General features: G+C 32.1%; 1 protein-coding gene and 2 long non-coding RNA genes across 4 annotated transcripts in view; all 3 read right to left on the bottom strand.

Moving 5' to 3' along the window:
- Window positions 1-1,344: 1,344 nt before the first annotated feature.
- LOC105318560 (RNA-binding protein 28) lies at window positions 1,345-12,389 on the bottom strand. Of its 2 annotated transcripts, none has more exons than XM_066071209.1 (20): window positions 12,219-12,389; window positions 11,768-11,813; window positions 10,330-10,529; window positions 9,903-10,011; window positions 9,545-9,675; window positions 9,112-9,230; window positions 8,763-8,838; window positions 8,553-8,645; window positions 8,065-8,277; window positions 7,492-7,653; window positions 7,226-7,277; window positions 7,000-7,109; window positions 6,147-6,217; window positions 5,390-5,522; window positions 4,926-4,990; window positions 3,790-3,945; window positions 3,150-3,299; window positions 2,653-2,727; window positions 2,241-2,534; window positions 1,345-1,792 (listed from the first exon to the last, which is right to left on the bottom strand). In XM_066071209.1, the coding sequence occupies exons 1-20, from the start codon at window positions 12,367-12,369 to the stop codon at window positions 1,670-1,672; spliced, it is 2,529 nt and encodes an 842-aa protein (XP_065927281.1). In that variant the 5' UTR covers window positions 12,370-12,389; the 3' UTR covers window positions 1,345-1,669. The 2 variants fall into 2 exon arrangements, with proteins under 2 accessions (XP_065927281.1, XP_065927282.1); XM_066071210.1 differs by having other exon boundaries at window positions 7,492-7,650.
- Window positions 12,390-16,965: 4,576 nt separating this feature from the next.
- Window positions 16,966-19,524, bottom strand: LOC117691787 (uncharacterized). The gene is made up of 3 exons (XR_010709040.1): window positions 19,391-19,524; window positions 17,952-18,013; window positions 16,966-17,129 (listed from the first exon to the last, which is right to left on the bottom strand). It is a non-coding gene; the product is annotated as an uncharacterized lncRNA (long non-coding RNA).
- A 192-nt stretch (window positions 19,525-19,716) lies between these two features.
- The window catches only part of LOC117691271 (uncharacterized), a 29,410-nt gene continuing 22,066 nt past the window's right edge, over window positions 19,717-27,060 (bottom strand). Inside the window, exons 5-6 of the long non-coding RNA XR_010709301.1 lie at window positions 20,838-21,102; window positions 19,717-20,385 (exon numbers count right to left, since the gene is read on the bottom strand). This is a non-coding gene — a long non-coding RNA (uncharacterized lncRNA). The remainder of the gene's footprint in view (window positions 20,386-20,837; window positions 21,103-27,060) is intronic.

The raw sequence follows: 27,060 nt of genomic DNA, 5'->3' as shown, positions 1-27,060 counted from the left end.
ATCAATAATCTAAATTTTGAAAAGGACACTAGTTGTCTTTGGACGTACGCAAATCTGTCAGTTTTACTTTTTAGTGAATTTTGAAAAGTCAGTCTCTTTTCCAAGGAAAAAAAGAGTAAATGTTTTATGAATTTCCGAGCACTCCTCGTAATGAACTCTGTAGGACAAGACATTGTACGTACATGCATAATTATATCCGATCGATGGTTTTCATTATAATGTAGAAACTGACGACATGACTGAAATCTACACATCCCGTTTATCGATTGGTCGAACCCTTCAGCAAACCAGGTACGTGGCACCGTTTTTGAAAGCGTGTGTGGGGGGGGGGGGGGGGGAGACTCATCCAAAAAATCTTGACAAGCAAAAAAAAAAATCCTAATCCGGGGGGAAGGGGGGGGGGTGTGAACTTCTATTTCACTGATTACTTCCATATTTTCAATTCAATTTTTTACATGGTCCCATAAAAGTGGGGGGGGGGGGGCAACTATATGTTAATTCAATTTTTTGCATATATCTAAGAAAAGTCTTTGCTGCGCAAAAAAAGGGGGCAGCCCCCCCCCCCCCCCCCCCACCTGCCGACTAAGAAATATCATGGACTGCACGAAATAATCATGATGGTGTCAGACTCAAATCGAATACGAGTCTGACATCAGCATCAATGTATTATTTATTTAGCTACGTGAATTCAGCTAAAGGCATTTTAATTGTCCATTTCGCGTTGTTAGGCATTTTTTAAATTATATTTCAATAACATCGATGATACTTGGTTGATTAGATTTCGTAAAGTCTTCTTATATTGATGTTGAAAAATATGATTTTCCTGGTTGTTAGATTTCATCCTAAAAGATCCAACACTAAGATGACATTTATGATTACGGAGAGTCTTGGCAACAAGAATGACTCCAATGAACCCTATTATATTGGTCTCTGTCATTTTATAGGACTCCTGAAATATGCCGATATATACATGTATATATATACAGGGTATGATTCCTGAAACCTTGTTCAGTATTTTACTGGTCCATTTGTGCCCAATTCACGTGAAAGAAAATAACATGAAACTTACACTTGAGCATCATGTGAAAAATTGCACGAGAAATTTGTTAGTGCTCTTTTGACATGAATTTCGTATGCAAAACTGCCTGTGTAAGACATATTGCATTTACAAGAATGGGATTAACTGTCTGATAGACGGAGAAATACATGTAGATAAAAATAGTACTCTCCATACCTCATTAAAAGCGGCATAAAAATATAACGTTATGATGTATTAAGTCATTCTAGGGTTAAAGATGTCAAATCATCCGCCTCCTTATTTCAACGAAGAATGACAAAAAAGAGTATTTGCTTGTCACATTTTAATACCACTTTTTCATGATCATGTATGATCTTTTCCCAACCTGTTCAATTTAAAGTTTATAATAATTATCAATTTTACATAAATACATGTTCAACACAATGAATAAACTATGAACATACATGTATTAATGTAATCAACATTGCACAGACATTGTCTCAGTTTTAAATTTTTCATTTTGCATGACCATTGGAACATACATGGGATTAATCACAAAAAACCCTCCATTAAAATCAAGAGTAAATGTCCTTTTAGAACCCCCTTCCATGAAATAGAATGCAAACTTCCCCATAAATCCTCCACTGCACATCACCGGTCGAACCATTTGGATTTGTCTGACTTGGTCAACATATTCTGTTTATACTTGTTGACCAGTCTATCAAAGTCATCCACACTATCTGTTTTCCTTTTCTTGGGTTTCGTTGTTTTCACCTAAATGAAGGGTAATAAAATAAATACATGTAATTTTTTTAAATATATGCAGTAGTTTTTTCTCAGTTAAATTATTTTAAAAATCTCAAAAAAGTTGTACCATTGTAACATGAGCCATTGTTTGATTGCACATTTCAGAAGAGAAATAAAACTTTTAAATGGGTTTCATTTGTTTAAAAATTGCTTGACTCAATAAAATTTTCCCTTGGAGTTCCTACATTAAATCCAGTCTCAGTAATAGTCCTAATATTTTAACTCTCAATATGAGAGCCCTGTTCAGAAAAAAAGGTTTACATATGTGAAAATCTGTCTACAAAGATGTAAGCAGTTCTGGCAAGCAGTTGGAGCTTCTTCTCTGTGTTATTGCTTTACTCTCCTAGTATACACATTTTGAGGAAAATTATCCTTTTTTTGCATGTCTACCACCATTTTGACCCCTATACCTCACCTGTTGTCCAGATGCATTCTTTGGCTCCTCCCATTTCCGTTTGGCCGGCTGATTCTTGGACTTTTTGTTGGTCGTAGTCACGGCTGGTCGAGGTTTGTGTCGGACTTTGGGCCCCCAGTGGGAGGGAAGACCCTTAGGTAGTTTCTTAACATCCTCCTTGACAGGGAGAGATCCTATAAACTTGTCCACGATCTTTGAACCTTGGGATTTCTGCTTCTTCTTCGACTTCGATTCCTCTGTTGATTCTGTGGGAGACTTCTTTTCTTTTGCTTTTTTCAAAGACTCCAAACGTGCCTGCAATGATATTTTTTTAAACAACATATCATACTTTAAACCATATTTTGTTCATATTAAAGATTTTTTATAATAAAAATCTTTCCATGATATAGTCATAGAGCTAATAAAGACATACCTTATGTCTTTCCAAGCGCTTTTCTTTCGCTTCTAATGCTGCTTTGTTTTCCAGGGAAAATTCAACTATCAATCTCTACAAAATGAAGCATGTGGATTAGAGAAGTTAAGAATAAAAATGAAATGTCTAGAATAGATGAGAATCATCAGATTCAAGTGCAGGAAACAGTTGCTTGGAAAAAATGGTAAAACTGTCTTTGCACATGCATGTACATGTAATATCTTTCCTAAAATAATTTTTGAAAATCGATCAACATGATGACTATCAAAGATGAAAAAGTTAGTAAACCTGATATGGAGAAATTTTACCCAAATCCTTAAAAATCTCAATGTTTGTTTTTAGCCTTTTCCTTCAGCAATCAAGCATGCCCAAATAGTTTGTGTTAAAAAATTTCTCATCTATCTCTATCTGGTATGACAAATTGAGCAAGATAATTCAGTATCTGAATTTCTATAAATCCATTAATCTACAAAATTCTTATATGTAGGACACTCTACCTTATTCTCTCCAAACAAGTCTGCATTGCTGTTGGTGTTTTTCAAAGCATTCAGGGCATGCTGATGACAAGAGAAATTAACAAAGGCGAAACCTCGAGACTTTCCCAGCTTCTTTTTATTGTTTCCGTCTGAATCCCGCATAATACGACACTGTAAGCAAGAAATTTATACATTTGGTTTGCTCAAGTCTTCAGTTAATAATATCATATAGTTACATGTATATACTGTACCCATATACAAAGGAGAATGTCAAATGAAATATTAACAATGTCCGTTAATCATGCTTTACTACATGTATGAACTGTCAATCAATGCATACAGCTGGATCATAATTGACTTGCATGATTATAAACACTGCCATCATGGCTTATCATGTTATAACTGTTTGTAAATTTTGTAAAGGGTCAATTCTAAAGGATTGCTATTTTATTCAAAGTTCATAGAAATGGAACTGCAAGGTTAAAGTTTGCTTTTATGCATAATAAATAAATAAAGATGTAAAATCGTGGTTCAGAGGTACAAAGTTATATGTATAATGAAGTCCACACAAAGTAAGCCACTTTGAACCCTTATAATTCTACAACTATACAAGAGCCACTGATTTATTCATAAAAGGTAACTTAAACTATTTTCTACATACCTCTGTGATTACTGCTGCTTTGCTGTCGGCGGCCTTTAGGAACATCGTCTTAAGCTGGTTGTCCGTCACCTGTGTAGGAATGTTGTGTACACTAAGACGGGTGGTCGATACAAAGATGTTGGGGTTCTTCAACTTGGCCCGCTTTGCATTCTCCAGCTGAAATAAAAAAATTCCTGTCATTGTCAAACTTCCAGTAAATACTTTTAAATCAACATGAATTATCATAGTAAATATGCAATTTGCTAACTAGTTCTAAAATCATTATAATATTTATCTTATTTGCTCTTTAATACATGTACAAATAAATCCGAACACAGAAAGAACTGCGAACACTAACGCCCGTTTCCCGCCTACATTTTACATCCAAATATTTCGGAATTTATGTCAGATATTCAAAAACTAAGTTTCCGACTAAAAAGTATAATCAAATCCTAATCAATTTATATCAAAATAAAATTTGTAATCAAATTATCTATTTTTAAACAAAAGTTTTGTTAACGCGGGGTCTTAAAAAAATTTCATTGAAATCGGTCTCTATGAGTGAGGAAAATATTATTTAGCGGCCAATATGTGCATAAAAACTTAATAATAACATATTTACGATATATATTAAAGTAAAATTTCATTTTAATTCATATCTGTTAATTATTTTTCGAAAATTTACAAAGCAAAATTCTTTTCTTGGAATGTATTTCGGTCTATAGACATATGTTCCCCCCATGAAACAACAAACCCTTTGGTAAAAATATGCTAAATAACAATAATTAAAACCCCTCAAAAGGAATTTCTGTTTCACGGGGGGAGATGTTTTAAAAAGCATTTCTGTTTTCCGTAATTTTCTATAATGAAATGAGCTATTTTAACCCAAAATACAAAGTTATCTCTCTTTGTTTGACCAAATCATTTATATTTAATGAAAATATACATAAATGTTTACATTATTATAAAAAAATAACTTTTATTAGACAACTTTCAAAAAATGACTTTTAGTTAGGCGGCTAGACAATGCTATCGTTCGCAGTCCTTAAACACATAACTGCTTTGAAAACAAGTTCCATGTATCCCCTGCATTGTAATAATATAATTTCTGCAAGTCACCATCAAAGAGTATTCTATATTCATGTTCTGATAACCACCTTTGTCCTCTTGAGCAGGTCTTCCTTGGAGAGTCCTACAGCTGACTGCGTTCCTGGACGAATCACTACAACACAAAAATGTCACAATATTAAAACTCAAGAATTGACTTGATGTGGTTGACTTTTTCACTGCCCTCTTCTTATTTGATTGTACCATTGGTTACAAACAAGATCATGTACTTAATCATATTGGCCAAATACATACGCATGATAGGGACTGGAATTACAACTATGCATTGTAGAGTTTATGTTGAATTGTTTTATGACAGCCGTTTGAAAATCCCCAGTATATTAAAAGTTATCATACTAATTAAAGAAGTAAAGTATCTTTACTACTTTCAATACGCTAACCAGTTCAATGCAAATATGTTTAAATGTGTATAACATTAAATCAAAAGGAATAGTCACAAACAAATAGGAAGCCTTCAGAATTTTTCCTCATTACAATGTTTGCTACCACTTACTCCCTTCTCGCACAAGGTGAAGGTTTCTCTTGTCCTCTTTGACCTTTTCTTTTTGACCTGACAGTGCTTGTGCCTTTTGTCTGTCTAATGCCTCCATGACAACCAGTCTTCTTCCATCAATTACTATTCCTTCCTGTTTGATTGACAATTTATAATTTGTCTATATCATCAAATCAAACCACATCATTCAATTTTTTAAAACTAATACAGTACTATCTTCACTAGCCAAGTATCTGATTCATTCATGATGATACAGTACTGTCTGTGCTTAAATCTACTAAAATTCAGTTAAATCTAAACTTCTGCATGTCAATATACCGTTAAATATTGTTTCTTTAGTGAACACAACTTTCCTTGTGCCATAACAATACTGTGTAACAAAAGGTGAGACTTTCCTTCTAATATCATCTACCGAGATCTCAAAGTTGGAGTTACCGTAATTTATAAATTCATGTAACCTACACCATAAAATACATGTATAATAAATGACATTGCATTATTCATTTATTCTGTAAGAAAATTTATTGAAATGTAAATGCTTGTGTATACACTAAAAAATGTGTTTCTATCCTTTATTTACATAATTAATAATTTGAGAATATATCTATTCTTACACAGCATGAAACAGAATAAAGTAAACATTGACAAAAGTTAATCAGTAAAGAAATATAGATTTTTCCCTACTCAGATCATGTATTTTTTCCGCATTCAAAAAACTACGATGACAAAAAAATAATACTACAGATTTAACACCTACATCATTGTCCTCTGCCGCTGATCGGAATTTTTCTGCCTCTTTCTGAGTCTTGAATTGTACAAAAGCTGTACCTGAAATCAAAAGATCAATCTTTAAAGCAACACAAAATTAGGGTCATTTAAATTAAATTCATTCCATGCCTACTAAAACATGTAGTAATAGAGGTTTACCTGACATCTATTATGTCTACCAATATGGTACAGCTCAACTCATGTGCAAATTAAATGGTGACAAAATTGGGGCGATATGATATGCGACGTTAGCCCCTGAGGGATGAAATATAGCCCACAACTACTAAATGTGGAGGGCAATATTTTTATCCAAAGAAGGATGACATTATAATTGTTGTCTATAAACAAAGTCTAAATTTGTTCTGTTCTGAACCTGCAAAATCAAGGAAAGATTTTTTTTGTTTAAAATCCATTAAGTCTCCTAGAATTTAACAGACCACATCTGCATTCGTTCCATTTTTGAAATCTCCATGTGGTCTTTTGTAATTTTCCAACAACCACAGAATTTTAAAACGCATAAACAAATATCAAAGCTGTTTTCTATTCTCCAATGAATCCTAAATCTATATTCATGGGTTAGGGAGCAAACGTTCTTTAGAGGGCCTGAAAAATGCAGTGAGACTGTGTTTATAAATATAGTCAAAGTTTGTTATCTTGAACTAGATGGGACTGTTAAAAAACTTCGAGATATCCGAGTATTCGAGATAGCAAGGGTAAAATACTTAAAATATAAGGGGTTGGTACATTGTACTTATAAATCACTTCGACATATCCATTGTATTCGAGATATCAGTGTTTGAGATATCGAATTTCAACTGTATACAATAAATTTCTCACTTTACCTTTCGGTTGTCCTGTTTTAGGATTGACAACTATCTTCACATAGTTAATTTTTCCATACTCTGAAAATTCATCTTCTAAACTCTCTTCATCGATGTCAAATGGCACATTTCTGCAAAATCAATTCAAACTCAAGAATATTTTGGGGAGTCCTGGAAGCATGCATGACATACATGTAATAAAAAAAAAATGATTCATTCAGACTTGTTGAAAATCTAAAATATCTACCGTATAAACAATGTTCTGCCCTCCCCAACATCGTTTTTGTGGTGAACATTTCCTGAGATGGATAAAAAAAATCATTTTAAAGGACACAATTACAGGCAACAAGTTCTTGGATGTGTAAAGAATGTGTAATCAAAGGTAGCTGGAGTCAATCAAATATCCTATTTGCCATATTCATGTACAATGAGCCATCAAAGTTTGCATTAATCTTAATTATTCCATCTTAAGTAGAAACCTAATCGGTTTTGACAAATATGATCAAGTCCTACTTTTGCCCTTCTTTGCAGGTGTGTCATCCTCACTCTCTGAACTTTCATCGTCATCATCATCATCATCATCTGAGTCTTCATTTTCAGACTCTTCTTCAGACTCAGAGTTTTCTCCCTTTACTTCTTCCATTTCAGAATCCTCTTCACTTTCACTCTCTTCTTCTTGAAAAAAATATCCAAATTAAATAGTTGAATATTTTAATACAGGTAGTTAAAGTTATTCCTCTTTGAAGGAGTGCACATTAATTATTCTCTGCATGCAGGCTGGAATTTTACTGAAATTTCTTCCTCTTCAATGTCAATAAAATTAATCAAAATGCCAGACAGTGGTATTGTTAAAGAAAATCCAGTAATTCATTGATCTTTTGCTAAGTATTTTACTTCCAACTTGGAATTTTTGTCTTCAAAAATTTCATGAAAAATTTGTGTGTTCATTCAAATTTAAATTTTAGTTGCCTTATAACATGTGCATGTATGAACTGTTTAATTGCATTATCTCTGATTCTAAGGCCTAAATTAAATATGTTCATCATTATTTCCCTTTCTCTTAAAATTCTTTAATATACCACACACCCAAATCTGATTCCCCACTGCTTTCTTCTCTCTTTATCTTTTTCTTCTGGTTCGAGACACTATTTTCCGGTTTAGATGTTTTCTTGTTTGGTTTTCCTTCTCCATTCACTTCCTTTTCATCTGTCTCTTGGAGATCATTGTCACGCTTTGTTTTAAACATTTTTGCTTCATACTTGTCCTTAGGAATGGTCCAATCCACTGCTACTGGGCGATCTATATATAAAAATATATGTACTCTCTGAATTCATTAAGTGTAATTATGCACGAGGAAAGAATACTTTTCAAAAACATACACATTTAATGAAAATACATATGTACATGTAGATGTTGCAAGTAATAATTATTGTGAATATTGAACATGAAGTACTTTTCAAGGCTTACACAAACATGCTTAATAGTATTCATATACTTGTATATATAAATTTGTACCAAAGACAACATACAGCTGAGGGACTATTGAGCTACTTGTATGCGAAGATAAAACATACTTAAAATTGGTTTTGCATTCATCTCTGCCATCGCCTTAGATGCATCGTCTACCTCCTTAAACTGAACAATTCCAAACCCTTGCACTTTTCCATCTAGAAAAATATTTTCAAACAACATGAAAATGGAGCAGTAATTGATAAATAAATGTATCCAAGCAATAAATCAGGTTACAATGAAACTTTATCAAGGGAAACAAATAATGTACTTACTTTTCAATTTTGGAATTTGCACTTCTGTAACTTCCCCAAACTTTTCAAAGGTTTCCTTCAACTTCTCTTCAGAACACTGAAATTAAATGAAGACCAACTGACATTTTCAAATTTCAATAGACAAAATGTATTTCTTAAATACATTTAAAAAGAATTTTAGAAATCTGACTGCATTCTAAAGCCACTCATTATACTATTCAACATATACATGCCCTCTCAGATCAGTACATGTATTATCATCTGCAGTTTCTCAACAAATGAAAGCTTTTGAAGTCTTTCAAGCAGTAAAGCTTCTATTTTAAGAATGAATTGGAAAAAATCAAGAAAAACAAAAGGCTTTGATTCTAACCTTAAATGAGAGATTTCTGATTATAAGCCTGGCCTTCCTGGCTGTGTTCTTGGGTTTACTGGATGGTGTAACAGGAACAGCAGATTCCTTACTGAGCTGACAAGCCTTCAGTGTACATCCTTTAACAAGAAAAAAAAAACATAATCAGAATATCAGAAATACATGTGCATGTATTCTAAAGATATTTGGTAAAATTCTAAATTAAACACAATTTTCTATATGGTATCCAATGCCATCAACATATATTTACAGTATCAGAGCTGCAATATCATAAATCTTACATGTATACAAACCATTTTTTCATGCATTTGAAAGTCAAACCACAATGCACAATGTTTGTAATTATCTGCATACAACTGCTAATTGATTCATTTACAACTTCCTAAAAATACAACATATTTTCATACGTTATCTATTTCCAAAGCACACCAACCTTTGACTTCCTTTCCATCTATCTTTCGGAGTGCCCTGTTCGTGTCTCTGATGGATTTGAACCGTACCAATGCACAGGGGGGCTGTCGGTCGGGGGCCGGAAACTTGATCTTGGCAATGTTCTTCACATTCCTAAGTCAAGTAATATCAGTACAGTCATAAAGGAAACATTGAAATCATCAAAGACAAAAATTCTACCAACAAAATTACAAATAGCTTCTAGAAATTCTCTTTAGTTGATTTTTCCTCCAATATTGCTGTATATCTTGTACTAAAAATTGTAACATGTTCTTGAATTACTTAGAAATCATTCATGTTTAATGTGTTTTATTGGAATAGCAAGTGTAATTGATTCTTACAGTTTTGCCATGACATCCTCCACGTCTGTCTGGGAGTGATCAGAGGACCAGCCTTGGATAACCAGAGTCTTAGCTCTAAGATACTTCAACTCCTGCTGACTGTGGGTCCCTGAAAAACAATGCCAAAAGTTCCAATTAATTCCAATGTTATGTAGGCTAAAACCATACCTATGATTAACATTATGCACATACAGCAGGTGTGACTGCATACCCTTTTTTCAATTTCTCTTATCAAAATTTACATAAACAGTTAAGACTCCCATTCAGGATTTTTTTTTTAAACACGATTAATTCTTCACACAGAATCATGATTGAACAACAAATTTATTGCATGTTGTGTTTTAATTTGTTCAGACAACAACTGACTTCCAACAATCATAACTTATCATATGCTCGAAACATGATATAAAATATCTACAACAATTACTTTGTGCCTCAACTTCAGCAATACGAGGATACTGTGGTGGTTTCTCCTCATCACTGTCCTCATCCGATTCCTCCTCTGTGTTTTCTTCGACCTTTATTTTTGGCTTCCTCTTCTCTTTTTTCTTTTTATTTGCAAATTGCACAAAGAGTCTCCTTCCATCAAGTGACATGATTTTTGATACCGCTGCTTCGGCATCTTCACTGTAAATAAAGTCAGGTTTGCATACCTGTCAACATTCCAAATATTTTTGGGGGGAGAAAACGCGCGACGACCTTTTTTGATAGTAAAAAGTCATCGCGCGTTCTTTTAGTTCATACTGAAAACTAAAAAATAACAAATGATACACTTTAATGTTCTTTATTGTAATTGTTAGCTGCTGATTTAGTCAGTTTTAGAGTGTCCTTAGAAGGTTTCACTTGATGGCATTCCTCTTTACAGTTTATTTTAGCACATAAAAGACTACATAGTGTCTGATTGTCCATGGAAGCTCTTTGTTCTGTCTGTATTTTTCTCACAAGGGAGAAGTTACACCCTCTCACAATCCGCTTTGCTGTTTGGGATACAGCACATAGACTGAGCAATTTTACTAAGATGTATCTTTTCTTTTTTGGCTTTAGTGGTGTATTTTCCATGCTTAAAAACTTCGTACGTGATTATAATAAGGAATGCCATATTTCCAAAACTTATTTCCCTTTATAAGCCGTTTATTAGTATATTAATTGTCATATTTTGCTGCAGAGTGTCTATTCGACACTAGCTGGTATCCTGTTGTCATTTTTCTAATGTGTATTTCTAAAATTTCCACATCTGGCATGCCTGTCTCTGTTAATAAACTCTGCTAATGAGAATCGGAAGCAATTACAATCCCAGTAATCACTGGTAGCACAGTTGACACCTTGTTGATTACCTGGTATCAGCAACAATAAACATGTATCTACCAATAAACAATGAACTGCCATCTTCTCTTTCACAGGAAATATGGTATTATTCAAAGCGAAATCGGTAAAAATTCCGGATTTCTTAAAAATCGGTAGAAATTGGGGGTAAAAAATTTATCGGTAGACAAGAGGTAGAATGGGTTCAAAATCGGTAGACTCCCAAAAAAATCAGGAGAGTTGACAGGTATGGGTTTGTTTTGTTTTGTAAGGATGTCAAAATATATGAATGCAAAACAAATGCTGTTTTTCTAAACAGCTTTAAGTCCTACTGTATTAACTGTTTGTGTTTGGTACATTAATATGCAGAGTTCCAAAAGTTTACATAACTTTTAAGTTCAATTATAGAGTACAATTTTCCAGTCAAACCTCCTTAATATTTATAATGTAGTGAAAATCATAAGAGTAAAGAGGTCTGCATGCCTCAATAAAAAATACCCTTACTTTTCACATTCCAAGCAAAAAATATTATACTGTAATTCTGTAAACAATAAAATACTTACAACATGGAATATGTAACATAGCCAAATCCTTTACTCTTCTGAGAATCTGGAATATATACATTACATCAGTTTGTAAACTGCACAGCCAAATGACTATCACGTGTAATTTTGCATTAGCTTTGTCAGCTTATCACTGTAATAATAACCAACATTACATGTTTTACTAATACTGATAAATTTCTTTCACAATAAAAATAATGCAATGAAACAAGAGTGCGTTGCAATATCATTCACACTGCAATAAGCAGCTGGTGACTGAAAATGACTCGTCTACTCCAACAGGTGGTTTGAGTCTTCGTCTTCGGTTCCAAAATTTACAAGTTTTTCCAGAATCAAAATATGAGGGCTTGCGAAGAGAAGTGGATGTAGGCTTTGCTTGTCTATTTCTCAAAAGAGAATAAGGCGAAACAATCTTCTTCTTTTTTTTAAATATTATATTACACGATCTAACCTTTATCTTTCACAACAAAACACGTTCTGACTGGCCCCACTTCACTGAATAATGCTTCGAATTTTTCATCTGTGACCGAAAACGGCAAATTTCGTACAAAAAGTGTTTTTGATTTCCTCTCCACATGTTCACCAGTTTTATTGGCAGCCATTTTGAAATTTGAATCCCGAGTCCGACTTTATTAAATTTTGACAGCATAGGCCCATGTCGATTTTCTGTAGTATGCTCATCAAAACCGAAATAAAGATTAAAGATTGTCATATGATATATATATATATATATATATATATATATATATATATATATATATATATATATATATATATATATATATATATATATATATATATATATATATATATATATATAAACAAAATACGAACAAAATGTTTTAAAAAGATACAAAGGTCGTTTTTCCTCTTGTACTGCATGCCGCTAATCGTGTCTGTAATAAAATAAAAGTGCCTCTGTATTATATTCTTGAACAAGCAGAGAGTTTTCAAGATATTGAGTACAACTTGAAAAGTTTATCAACAAATACACATCCATAGAATGTGAAAAAATGCATAAAATATTAAATTACATGTAGTTTAATTTTATTTAAGTCAATAAGTGTTACAGCAACTTAATTCATAATTCGGTGTTAAATTTTCATTACATACACCCTTTTCTTTGTAACATACACTATAAAACAACACTACACTATGGCTAAAATATTGTGATCACCTGCTTTTGGGAAGAATTACTTCAACGACTCATGCATTAAAATATAATTTGAGGGGTGCATTCCATTTTAAAGGGGCATGGTCACGATTTTGGTCAAAAATTATTTTTCCGATTTTGATATTTACAATGCCTCAGAAAGGCATTTTTAATAGGCAACCGAAATTTTATTGTCATTTGTTGAGTTATAAGCGAGTTACAGAGCTTGAAATTCTTCGCTATATAAACAAAGCGTTTATTTACATTTTAAAATTTTCAGTTTTAAACCTAAAACGAATGTCTTAAAAGTTAGGAACTGTTTATTTATGCTTAAAATAAAAATAAATAAAAATAAAAAGATAGACAAATTTGCTGGAAAAAGATTTTTACTGGTAAATTGAACCTAATAGATGTAAACAAAAACAGGGTACCGTGCCGGGAGCCTCGTTTACATCACAAAGAATTGTGAGCCCTGTATCTTGCTTATAACTCTACGAATGACTCTCAAATTTTATTTGATCATTAGAATGCATTTCTAAAGCATTGTAAATAATAAAAACATGAAAATAGAATTTGACCAAAATCGTGACCATGTCCCTTTAAACAATGCGGCGACTACATGTATAAATCGGTCATTTAAAGGGGTAGGGTCACGATTTTGGTCAAAACTGAATTATTTTTTCGATTTTAATGTTTACAATGCTTAAGTAAGGCATTTTTAATAATAACTGTCGCAAACAAAGTTTGAGTGTCATTTGTTGAGTTATAAGCGAGTTACAGAGCTCACAATTCTTTACTTTGTAAACAATGCTTTTGTTTACATTTTGAATGTGAATAAAGTGAAAAGTCCAATTTTAGACCTTAAATGAAGTGTAGAACGTTATGAACTGTTTATTTATGTTTCAGATGAATAAGAAATTAGACAAATCAGCCTGAGAAAGATTTTTTTACTGGTATATTGAACCTATGTAAACAAAAAAACAGGACACGAGCCTTGTTCACATAACAAAGAATTGTGAGCTCTAAACTAATGACTGACTCTCAAATTACATTGGATCATTAGAAATGTATATCTAAAGCACTGTAAATAACAAAAACAGAAAAATAGAATTTGACCATAATCGTGACCATGACCCTTTAACATTTAAAGATCTTAATGTTTACACCATAGCCGACTCTTGCACTAAAAATATGATGCTACAATGAAATCAACAGATTATTGAAGGCAATATTTTAATTTGTGAACATGCGATTGGGCTAATATGAATTGCAATAAAAGTATATATAACTACGGAATTCTAAACTTACAACATGCTGTGTACAGATTATGAAAGTTCAGACGATGATGCCAATGTAATAAGAAAAATAATTCACAATTTATATAATCATATTTTTCAGAACAAAAATTTAACACATTGATGGCTTGTATATAAACCCATGGCAATATTCATCATGAGAGATAATAGTTGTTTATACTAGTATCTCGAAGTTTTACTCACCTGAAAATAAAAGTACAATATATGCAGGAATTCTATTTTGAACTACACTATATATAATAGTTCAACTTCTATACTGTTAAATAAATTGATAATGTAGAGAAGAGTCCGCTGATAATGTTTTAATTAATTGTAAATTTTAAAAAAAAACTCACCACCAACCCCACCTACCCCATGCAAAAAAGCTTTCCCCAAAAAACAATGCAATGACAGTCAATGTTATATGGAATAAACAAAGTTATTGGGATTAAGATAAAGACGAATTGAACATGTCAAACAAATCATAAAATTATGATTTCTCCTATAATTCGATTAAAACTTACAAAGCATGAAGGAATCGTGTTATTACATAAGAATTATAGTACATGTGTGAACCATACATATTTTTAATTCTAAATGTTAAAATATATGTGCAAATATTGTATATTTGCATCAGTATCTCGTACTTTCTACACTAGTATATTAAATGATCAACGATGTTTGATTCCATCATTTACGAGTATTCTTATATAAATAGAAAACAAAGCATCTTCTTCCTCTTCTGGGTAAATCATGAAAAAAGCCGTCAAAATGTAAGACAAAAAAAATTTGAAACAGGGAAACAAAAAATACATAGGGGTTGGAGGGGGTGCTGTTCTTAAATTTTTGTCAAAGAAATTGGTATCGTGGTCGCCTTGAGGCCCACAGTTCATGAAGGACCAAGGCAAAGCCCTGATGGGGCCATACTCCTGAAAGCAGAGTCGGTTTTAGCTACAAGTCTGTAGCCCCCGGTCTTAAAAAAATCGGATGGACCCATGTCGTCCATCCGATTTTTTTCAGACCTTGATCTACAGACCTGTTTTACCACTGTAAATTGTGTACATCTTCGCTAGCCTGGAGGAACTAGCAGAAGAGATCACACCAGCTTTGACCTTCTTTTTTCAGATGTCATTATCTTGCAGAAAATTGCTGATCTATATTTTTGAAAAAAAATGGTTATTTTTATTTATTTATTCTGATTATCATCTTATAGGCAAAATAAATGCTACTTTTTGAATTTGTTTTCAACAAACTATTCTCAGGTAATTGATTACAAATACATAACATGTGAAAACAGACTATAGCCTCCTGATTACTCAGGTGTGAAAATCAAAGTGTTGGCCAGGTGGGAATTGAAAATTTCAGAATGCTGGCTAAGTGGGAATAAACCTTTTATTTGCGATCGATGAGAATGAAAAAAATAATCCATGAAAAATAAGTTGCCATGAAAATTTGCTAATAACAATAAAATCAACTTTTTTGTTGAATAATTGCACAACATGGTGTTTTGACATCATGTATGAAATATATTTTTAACCGATTTACATAGAAATCCATGTTTGGAAACTACTTATGTAAATTCATACGCAGTGCTTAGCTGTTGCATTTAGATAAGGAATAAGGAATCATTCTTTGAGTATTATGAGATGATAATTTCGGTCGGAAGTGATCAAATCAAATAAAGCCGAAGGGCTTTATGATAGATTTGATCACACCCCGACCGAAATTATCATCTCATAATATTCAAAGAATGATTCCTTATTACATATATTTATATAATTTTAATCCATCGTACGATAAAATATTTAAATATAAATAAGCAAACTCCGCTGGCGCCTCGATTTGGCGTCATTTGTATTATAGGTTATATAGTACAAAATCGATACGTAGTTTTATCACAGGCAAAGACACTGGAAAATGTAAATATAGGCATTTAAAGATCACAGAATTTAATGGGAAAACACAGTAGAATGTAAATATCAAAATATACAACGGCAGGCAAAAATGCAAAACATGCACATCTATTACAAGTATATATCCTTATATCAGACAATGTATCACTTTTGAAAGCAGTCACTCGACATGTACTGAGTATATTCCAACCTTTATCTCCGTCCACGACAACCGTATAGGAAATCCATCTGCGACAACTGTATTAATAAATCCGTCCGCTACAACCGTATTAGAGAATCCGTCCGCGACAACCGTATTAGAGAATCCGTCCGTCCGCGACAATCGTATTAGAGAATCCGTCCGTCCGCGACAATCGTATTAGAGAATCCGTCCGCGACAACCGTATTAGAGAATCCGTCCGCGACAACCGTATTAGTAAATATTGTTAAGTGGATTTACAACCAAAAATATTATGTGAATTAAACATTAGTTCTGTTATTAGCGGTAACAATATTTTAAGCTTTGACTGGTGTCAACAGACTGTCCGACACTACTATAATCCAGTTTATGGCCAATTAATACCGAAAAGGCAGTCAGGGTCAATGTCAAATACTGATTGTTTCCCCCCTCCCTTTAAAGATGCTAATTTAACTGTAAAACAATAATCACGACAGATGAAAGTTATGCGAATTAATGTAGTTTCTTTTTTTTCAAACACAAACATACTCTCTCTCTCTCTCTCTCTCTCTCTCTCATTTGTTTATGTGTTTGTTTGTTTTCAATCAGAATAATGAAAATGACGATGATGATTATTATCATTATTATTATTTTAATTATAATTGTTATGATACAAAACGTTATGGAAGAAATGTTTCACCAATAGTTACATCACCCATGTTGCATCCAGAGGAAAAATTGCAAAATTTCTTCTGACACGAACATTCTCCTTGGCAATTTACCCCATACGTAGGGTAAAAACACCTTTGTGAACAATTCACATCGAAGTATCCCGGTTTACAGCCTATGAAATATAAGAAACAAAAAGTCACTCTTGTTTTTAGAATATCATTTTTGGTTTTCGGGCAAAATCATTAATAAAAAAAACCCAATAATAGTAAGTACTTTGTAAAGACACGGTGACTCCTTATCTCGCTTGTTAAGTTAAACATAGAAACATGCCCACTTGAAAAACTATAAGCTGAAAAAAGTGTTTTTGTGTACAAATCAGGATGTTTTCTGTTTTTAACCAAGAAGTTAAGGCTCCTGGGGGTTTGAAGTCATGAATTACAAAATTAAAGTTCCCTTCCGCCTATACAGGCGTTTCACACCAAATTTGGTTATAAGATAACCTTCGTAGTTTCAAAGAAGAAACCGAGAAGGGTTATATAGGTTAACATATGTATTTAATATCTGCAATGATCGCTGCCTTCACACCTGCATAAAACACCAAAAATGCACTTTTTGGTTAAATAGCCCCTATATAAAGACATGATAGAACCATTTTAACAAAAGCTTGGGCTTTGGGTAGTTGTGTCAAACAGCAATGTGACGTAGGCATGTCTATATCAGTGTCGGCCACTCAGACATGGCTCTTTGAAATCAACAAGATTTGTATGACTATTGAGCTTTTGATTTTATGACTACGCATATTTCGCTTGAAAACGCGTCACTTTTTACTTGTTTTGACGCAAGAAATAGATAGCTACGTTCTACTGAAATTCCAAGGTCTTGTTACAATGGTTCTAATATCGTGTCTTTAAATTTCAAACTATCTTCATACGAAAGATGCATTGTAAAGGAGATATATTTTAATTTCTGTACTATTCATACGACTACAACTTACTTATACACTTTCCTGTGCTTTGGTCTCTGAAATATCCGTCACAACACACAAGTCCACTTTTGCTGCCAAATAATGTTAAAGCATAATTGAGCCATTAATTATATAACTTTGTTTAAGCTGATTCAATTGTTCTTGATTTTATATCGAATCTTAAAAACATACGTGGATGATAGTATAATTCCATATGAATTCTGAAGTATGGTTCTTATTGACCAAAAATGCTTTAAACCGAGAACATCTTGGGATTTTACAGGTACATGGAATTGTATTTGAATATTGGTCATTTTGAGGTTGGTCTGAATAAAAGTATATGGGAAGTAATTTTCTAAATATCATAATATACAATATAAACTATAAATATAGAATTTTTGAAAACCCCTTTTGGTAAAAAAAAAAAACCCACTAAAGGAACCCCAATATAGAAATTACCCCAATATAGAAATCACCTTATTGAAAAGGATACAAGCAATCATGTTCACATTCTAAATACTGCATCAACTGTTAGGAGAGTCAAAAGAAACAGGTTTGGAAGGAGTGCGTAATATTATCTTTATTCATTTATTGATCTAATCATTTCGAAACCTAAATGTTTACACGTAACTATCATGACCAAATATTGGGTAAGAAATCGGTCATATTTTGCACAAGTCGAACTTTATGCTTTATATGAAGTTCACCAGTGTCCTGTTTTGTACGTTTGAACCCCATTTGGACTTGTTTTAATGCTCAATATACTGTATAGAGATCGCTATTTATGGATCCTTTGAGTTTTCTTGCTGTTAAGATGTAGCCCAATCTTTGGAATTTCAATTTCTTTGAAGATTTGTATTGGATTTCCTATTTTTGAAGTCTTTCCTTTAATTGATTTGTTTTTTCGGTTAGACACGTATAAGGGACACAAATGTTCGCTATAATATTATGTACATATATGTCACACTTCATACTAGACAATTGTATTTACATCAGTAGTACACAATTCTTTTTCATGATTGTATAACAGGATGTACTGTACGTTATTGGGCTAATGACCTCAGCTGTTTTCAGAACCATATTACTCTTATCATATATAGTGACATGGCTTTCATGTGGCGTGTATGTTTTGTTTGAAACAATTTTTTATTAATCGTTCAAGGTTAAAACAACCACTGAAACACGGGTCAGCCCATCACAAAAAACTACATAAAACACAGCAATCAGTTCACCCAACTTCTAACAGTGGATTCTAAAGTATCATAAATTTTATCCATCATGAGAGAAAATGGTGTCACAAAAAATAAATAGTTTGTCTCGAGAGCCGACTATATTATAGAACCAAATACATGTATAAGAATACAAAGCTAAATGCCGCAGTCTGATGCACTATACATTATCACTTGCATAATTAGAAAAAATACAGTGTTTAAGAAAAATGCAGAATGATTTAATTAAGACAGTCATACCTCTCGCACAGTTTCGGAGCACTTGTACGAAATAAAGATCCCAGGAATATAAACAATAATGCAAGTGATAGATTCCTTGGCATTTTTGCCTTAAAAATGTGATGCATTTGACAATCAATTGACATTATCGCATGTAAAATCTAATAAAGTATTATGATTTCTTCTTACAGGAAATCCGCTTTTGATTCGTAGCCGAATTAAAAAAAAAACAAATTTGTTAAAATTTCCTTTATTTCCTTTTGATACTTGAATATGATGTTACAAATGTCATTTGTCTCACAACATATCAAAAATTAAAGAACATAATTACATACACTTCATCTGGATAGACTGAACATTTGATTTATCAAAATATCTCTAATTTATTTGTATAATTGACATTCAGTACTAATTATTCTCCTTCGCATATACAGAAGTACTAGTTCACTTTTCCGATTTTAATTCAAAGTTGAATCCATCACGACTCTATACGTCACTATTAACAAAGCAATGCTAACTAACATTGTAAACTACATATATATGTAAAAATGAAAGACAGTGGTTGATTGATAACAAATGTTGAATATCAATACTTTTACATGTATCGCAACAAATTATAACTCGTTATAAAACACGACAGTAAAATGCCAAAACTAATCAGTTGTTAAATATATCTCGAGGTAGCAATTGTTTTGTTGTGAATCTTCCAACATTTTACAAGTAATTGTAAAGGAAATTCAGATTGCACATAGTGTGATTATGAGCATATGAATACTTTTACATTTATGATAAGAATTACTCCCACCTTCTACAAGTAAATCTATATAATTTTAACCTAATATGTACATGTAGAAACTAGCAGTATAACTCGAAAGATTTAAAAAGTTAAAATTCTTAACTACAAAGAAATTATTTGTACCCGACGAGGATTTCTTGTTTTCCATTGAAGTAAACTGACAAATATTACCATGGCGGCAACAGAAACAATAATGGCAATAATAGTTCCAAATCCGACACTAAAATGTAGAAAAAAAAATTTGTAGAAATGAAATTAAGTTTATGAGAAAAAAAACCCAAACAATATATGAACAATACTTAGAGTAAATAGTCTTAATTCTAACTAAACATTTTTGTATTATTTTATTTTTTTGCATTTTCTATATTTATGACATTTCCTTAAATGATGAGACATACAGGAAAATATCCAAATTTAAAAGGTAAAGTATAAGGATTTGTGTTATATATATATATATATATATATATATATATATATATATATATATATATATATATATATATATATATATATATATATATATATAAATCCAAGAAAAATAAAAGTAATACATTATCCCAGGGAATATTCTGTATGAAATCCGGAAGTCCGGAAATTTTCCTATTAAACCATTTTTCTTATTATTTGTACAGTGCCTTTTCCCTAAAAAAATCCATAAAGATATATACGTACTATGTAATAATGACGAACCAATCCTGATTTGAAACACTCTGTGGATATGTCGTAGAGTATGTGTTTGCGCTTGTTGAATCAGTACGTCCATTTTCATTGCCGTTGTTAATACTATACTGTGAGTATGAAGTGGTATCAGTCGTGCTTCTGATATGCAACGATTCATCTAAGTTAGTCATCTTAGTGCTGTCACTTCTTTGTAATGGAGTGGCTGACATATAGGGCGTGGTATTCATTTTTGTTTTGATTTTGAAGCACTCAGAATCTAAAAGGAAAAAAATAATATACAAATCACAGCTAATCTTAGCAACAAAATGATATGGTTTAAAAAAAAAATAATAATAAAATACATTGTTTAAACATATTTTATGATTTATCGTTATTTTTATGAGTAATCATGTCGTCAAGTCTCCTGATAACTGCGAAATAAACCTCTTTTAAATTTACATATTTATAAAGCCTGCTTTTTTGTTTTCTAGGAAGCTTTGACATAGAACAACAATTTAAAGAAGTTTTTGTACAAGTAGTTATTATAGCATTGAATGATTTATTTTTGACGTCGTCGTGTCAATAACTGCCGTCAGGTGAGCAGACAAATTGAATAACGCGCGTTAGCGCGTTATGATAATTTTCCGCTCACCTGACGGCAGTTATTGACACGACGACGTCAAAAGTATATCATGTAATGCTTATATTTACATTCCCTTACTGAAAAATTTAATTATTCACTTAAATAAATCGATATAAAGTGCAGATCACGGAGGGAGTGAATCAGTAACAGCAAGAACAGCTGTTACTTAAAACCGGTTGAAACTGGTTTTCACATAGACTGTTGAGATGAGATCGACGAGCATGAAAATATAATCCATGAAAAATAGCTCTTGAAATGTTGCTTTTAACAATAAAGTCAACTTTTTTGTTGAATGATTATAAAACATTGCGTTTTGGCAACATTCATGAAATACATTTTTTTAACCGATAACATAGAAATCACTGTTTGAGAACTATTTATGTAAATTACTCGTAAATTCCTACGCAGTGAATAGGTGTTGCATTTAGAGGCATTTAAACATCACTGAATTTAATGGAAAAACCAATTAGATTGTAAATATATTGTTTTGTCTGAAATATTCTATTTCTTAGATGAATTTGCAATATGACAACTTGTACAAACACTTGATATAACCGAATGACTACTGTGTACATAATTTTACTATTAATGTCATTTTGATTTATCTTTTTATTAATGAGATACATCTAACTATTATTTTTTTAAATCATTAGATTAATTGAAATTGAATGATTTGCTTAGACAGCTTGCTTTCCCGCAAGAAAGGGTGTTTTTATCCATGTCATCTTTGTTAGATAAGAAGAAGGAGATGCAAAATGGTTTTACAAATGTTCAAGTTAATACGTTGCTAATATGTGGAGATGGAATTTATTTGTTTAAGTTCCTTCTAGCTGTTAGATTGCATGTGTACATTTCAGGTGTTGATATGGTATTAGTCGTTCTTTAGGTTTCCTAATATTTATAGTTAATTTTTTTGGTCAAATTAAGTGTCATCTATTTGAGATTTTGTTAAGTATTATTCTTATAGCACCAGGAACTTTTTCCTTTTCCCATGAAAGCATAACGTTTGAACATTTTATTTCCGTTCAAAAATAAGACTTTTAATTATATTAAATAATATTTTTTGATCATTTTGCATTGAAAGTCAACACTAAAAGCAACAAATTAGAACTATGCAGAGGAAATTCGGTTGCAGTTTGTAAAATACTGAGGAGGCGTTGACAAAATTTTTTGTAAAAAATCATTCTTCTGTTAATGTGTTATGAATAGCATATAAGAAAAATGAAATCAAATAATTGAAAACTTTGTAGCATTGCTTCATTTCTGTTGCAAAGGATGTATTTCAATGAGCTGGAGCATTTCCAACAAGGGTATGTTTGGGTACCGTTACCATGGGAACAAACATATTAACCTATCAATTTTTTTAAAATTCTGTTAGAGGAAATACAGTGCTATCCGTTGAACCAAGTTTTATAATTTTTCAATTACTTTGGCGTGAGTCCCATACTCCCTTAATCAAATCACGGCAGTTGATAAATAGATAACTTGATTTTCAATTAAATAAAATTATCTTAACCGGGGATCTTCGTTTGGATAGCGTCCCCTCCGTGGGCCACTCTGATCGGAGAAGCCAATAAAGCAACAAGTAAAATTCTTATTTAGGCGTTCCTTAGTTTAAAATTCAACAGTTATGATTTTTGTTTTATTAATCAAATTTTATTCTTACTATTTTTAGCTGTTCTAAAACGTTTATATGTTTATAGACTTTGAGTTTCATGGTTTATAAGTTAATTAATGCAGTCTTATACAAAAATTAAGGGTAAAAATATTATAAAAATTCTCTACATTTCGAAATAAAAAAACCGTTGTACGTATGAGATACTAAGTACGGAAGCGTATCGGGGCCTTTACTGTGTTATAACTTATACATGGTCGTCTATCAGCATACATGCATAAACTATTATGTCGTTATATCTATGCAAATATTTTGCATTGTATTGGGGTGAGTTTACTTAATTTGAATCACCTTGTTGTAATAGATCAGTTTTTTTGCTATCTGCTATATCGACCTAGCAAAATATGGAGTTAAAATGATAATTAAAAAATGGGTTCGGGTCATATAGAGAAATATATTGTGTCATAGAACAATGAAATTGTATATATTATAGGTATATCGACATAAATATGTTTAAATTTCTTTGGACCATGTTGCAGAAATAATGTTATCGAATAAATGTTGTGGGGACGAGAGTTTTGGTGGTTCGCCACCTCAGTCTAAATCTAGCTCCAGGAAACACATGTAGACTGACATTTGTGGAATCTAATGGATTTCGTTGATCTTACCAACGATGGTTTTAAATCCACAACGAATTATGAGTAACAGTATTGAACAGTCCTACCCTAATATTGTGATCATAATTCAATAATCAAGTTGTTACAACAGTCTCTCATTTACAATGCTTGTTTCAGTTATCTGTATTCAAATCGATATTACCCGACCTTGAAGCAATATTATTGGATGATCACCCACCCTTCCAGCTACAATGTCATCTAATTACGATATCAAATGCTATTATGCATAAACTAACTGCATAAGCGTTGCATTTTTTTATAATCATGATTTTATGTGATTTTTTTTATTAGCGTGGTGAAATGACTCGCGTCAAATCAGGAAAAAGAGAAAATGCAAGGATCATATCATATATATATAATTCAAAAGCAAATACATTTTTTTTAAAAAAAATCGACGCATTGGAAGTAATATAAATTGCAGTCTACATGTTCCGTCTTAAGCTAGATTCTGAGTGAGGTTATGTAAACATACCATTAAAACTCCTGCGACCACGAAGTTTATTCCGTACAAATATTTTTGCAATATGTTCCTCAGAAATAAAAGCATATTGATATTGAAATGACTATAAAACCCTTTTTCTTTTTTTTTGTCTAGATTTCTTTATCAATATAAAATTGAATTCTTAAATCAACATTTTAAACTTCATATTTTGTGAAGTCGAGAATACAGACAACAATAAAACTCGTAAAATTCATGTTTGGTGGGTTTTTTTTTTATTATAAACATTGTGCCAGATAATTATGCCAGAGCCAAGGTTGCAGTTTTGTATCCGTCTAAGCTGCATATATCAAATAATACAAGAATGCCATATAATAAAGGTTACAAATACCTTTGTTATCATTGTATCTCGGCTGTCAGGTGAGATATTTACCTTTCAAAACTGTATTCCTACAGGAAAATAATTTTTCCCCATATAGGAAAAGCGATATTCCTATAGAAATTTTGAAATTTCCTCTCGGAATACAAGAACTTCCTATTGTAATTTCAATTCAAATAGGATTTGATAAAATCTTATGAGCAATTTTAATTTCCTACGATAAAAACTACCTGTCTGAATCAATTTTCTACAGGAAATAGCTTTCTCCCGTAGGGAAATATAATTCCTAAAGGATTCTTAGAAAATCCTTTAGGATTGTCCTTATTTCCTGTAGGAGAATCGTTTCTCCTATAAGAATTGTTATTTTTTTGGGATATTAATTTTTAAAGGTAAATATCTCACCTGTCTGGTGAAACCCACTAAAAACAAAAGTGGTTATATACTCTCTATATAGTGATCAATCATTTGATATATATGGATGTTTTCGACACTTCATCTAAAGATGGTGCAAAAATGGCAATGGCATGATTATCCGGCACAGTGTTAATATAGAAATCACAAGAAATCACATTTAATGTGTTTGAATTTAAAAAGAGGTCATATTACTTTAAATGTTGACAATTCAATACAAGAGGCCAATAGGCCTTAACGGTCCCCTGAGTAGCATATAACCCATACTGGTACTGTACCAGTTATCGGCTAAGACCAGTTATCGGCTAAACTGAGAGTTCGGGTTTATAGCACGCGACAATCCAAGACTTTTTTAATTCAGTCGTCTTTTTCGAATCAAGAAAAGTAAGTTTGCTTGAAAACTTTCTTGAATATGTTTTTTACATGAGCTTAAACGATCATTGTTTACCGCTGATTTTACATCTTTGCACTTTCAGCAGTGGGGGAAGTGACGTAATTAGTTAAAAATAGAATATTACCACTTTGTGATACGTTATTATATCCCTTCTTTGATTTGATATAAAATCAATACATTAACATCTATAAACAAAAGGAATTCACGAATTTCCGAGAAATTCGCAGCGCAATTGAAAGCCTGATTGCACAATTATGTATTGAATAGTATACGATTTGGTGTATTACCGTATGATAATAAATGAATTATTTTATGAGTTTTGTTTATAATGTATCATGACTCCGAATACTTTAGTCTGACCTAGCAAAGGGGTATAATTCAAACTACATTTAGCAGAGTATAAAAGCAACATGAACACGGATTTTTACTATGTTATTATCACGAAGCCGATAACTGGTACAGTAAATCGTAAAATCTCGGCAAATTCGGGGCATGCTTAAAAGCACAAAACAAGATGTTTTTGGTTCTAAATAATGATATAAACTAACAGATTGATAAATAAGGAGTTCACTTTTTAAATTATGTCAAGTTTTATCCTAAAATATCAAGAAATAAGGAATTACGAAAAGAAAACGTTAAATTTTAGCCGATAACTGGTACAGTGCCAGTACACAAACTTGTCGAGGAGTCTCATATATTAGAGAGGTTGAGATTTAAAACGTGTACGGGTACGCGTACGTGTGTTAAAACTACACGTACACGTTCACGTTTTTGTAATTTATCAGTTGAGATTTCTTAACTTGTAGGATATAAATGTGTATGTAAATCGACGCAGTTTTGTGACATGAATTAAAATTTAGTTAATTCCGGATCAAATAAATGGTAAATTTCTTATCAATTTTCATGCAAATGAAGTTTAAAAATCTATATAATGTATCAAAAGAATACATTCACTCATCAACAAGATTTTATTTGTTGTAAAAAGCTACACGTTTGTACTTATGTGTAGACGACACTTTACAAGTTTAGAGAACGTGTAGAAACCATGTCGTCACAAGAACTGATGACGTAATACGCGAAGAATTTAGGTGATTCCCCTAGTTTACGTACACGTACACGCACACGTTTGAAATCTCAACTTCTCTATTCATTTAATTGGGTTTCATTCTGGAGTAGAAAAATTATAAATTTGTAATGACGACCACCTCCCTGCCTGAAATCTTTCGAAAGAACTATGAAACCTATAATTTTGGCGAAAAACTTAACGATCTGGTCTACAAAATCATGAATTCAGTTTTCCTTTCAGGTGTGTGGGAGTAAAGAAGATAATTTTTAAACATTAAATGCATTAACACCTATACATCCATTTTGGCCCTGCCCTAGAGCCAAAACCCATACTCCAGGGGACACGAAATTTAAAATTTTAGTAGAGGACTTCCTGGTTTAACATAATTATGAAGTCAGTTTTTCATACAGATGTGTGATAATAGAGAAGAAGATTTTAAAACATTATATGCATTAACACAATATAGTCATATTGCGTCTCCTCCCCATGTCCTGAACCCCTGACCCAGGAGCCATGAATTTCACAATTTAGGTAGAGGAGTTAGTGGACATAATAACCATGCATTTAGTTTTTTGCCACATGTTTGGGAGTAAAGAAGTAGATTTTTTAAG

The sequence above is a fragment of the Magallana gigas genome, chromosome 9 (assembly GCF_963853765.1).
Source record: "Magallana gigas chromosome 9, xbMagGiga1.1, whole genome shotgun sequence".
NCBI classification, from domain to species: domain Eukaryota; kingdom Metazoa; phylum Mollusca; class Bivalvia; order Ostreida; family Ostreidae; genus Magallana; species Magallana gigas.
This window is presented reverse-complemented; position numbering and strand designations above follow the sequence as displayed.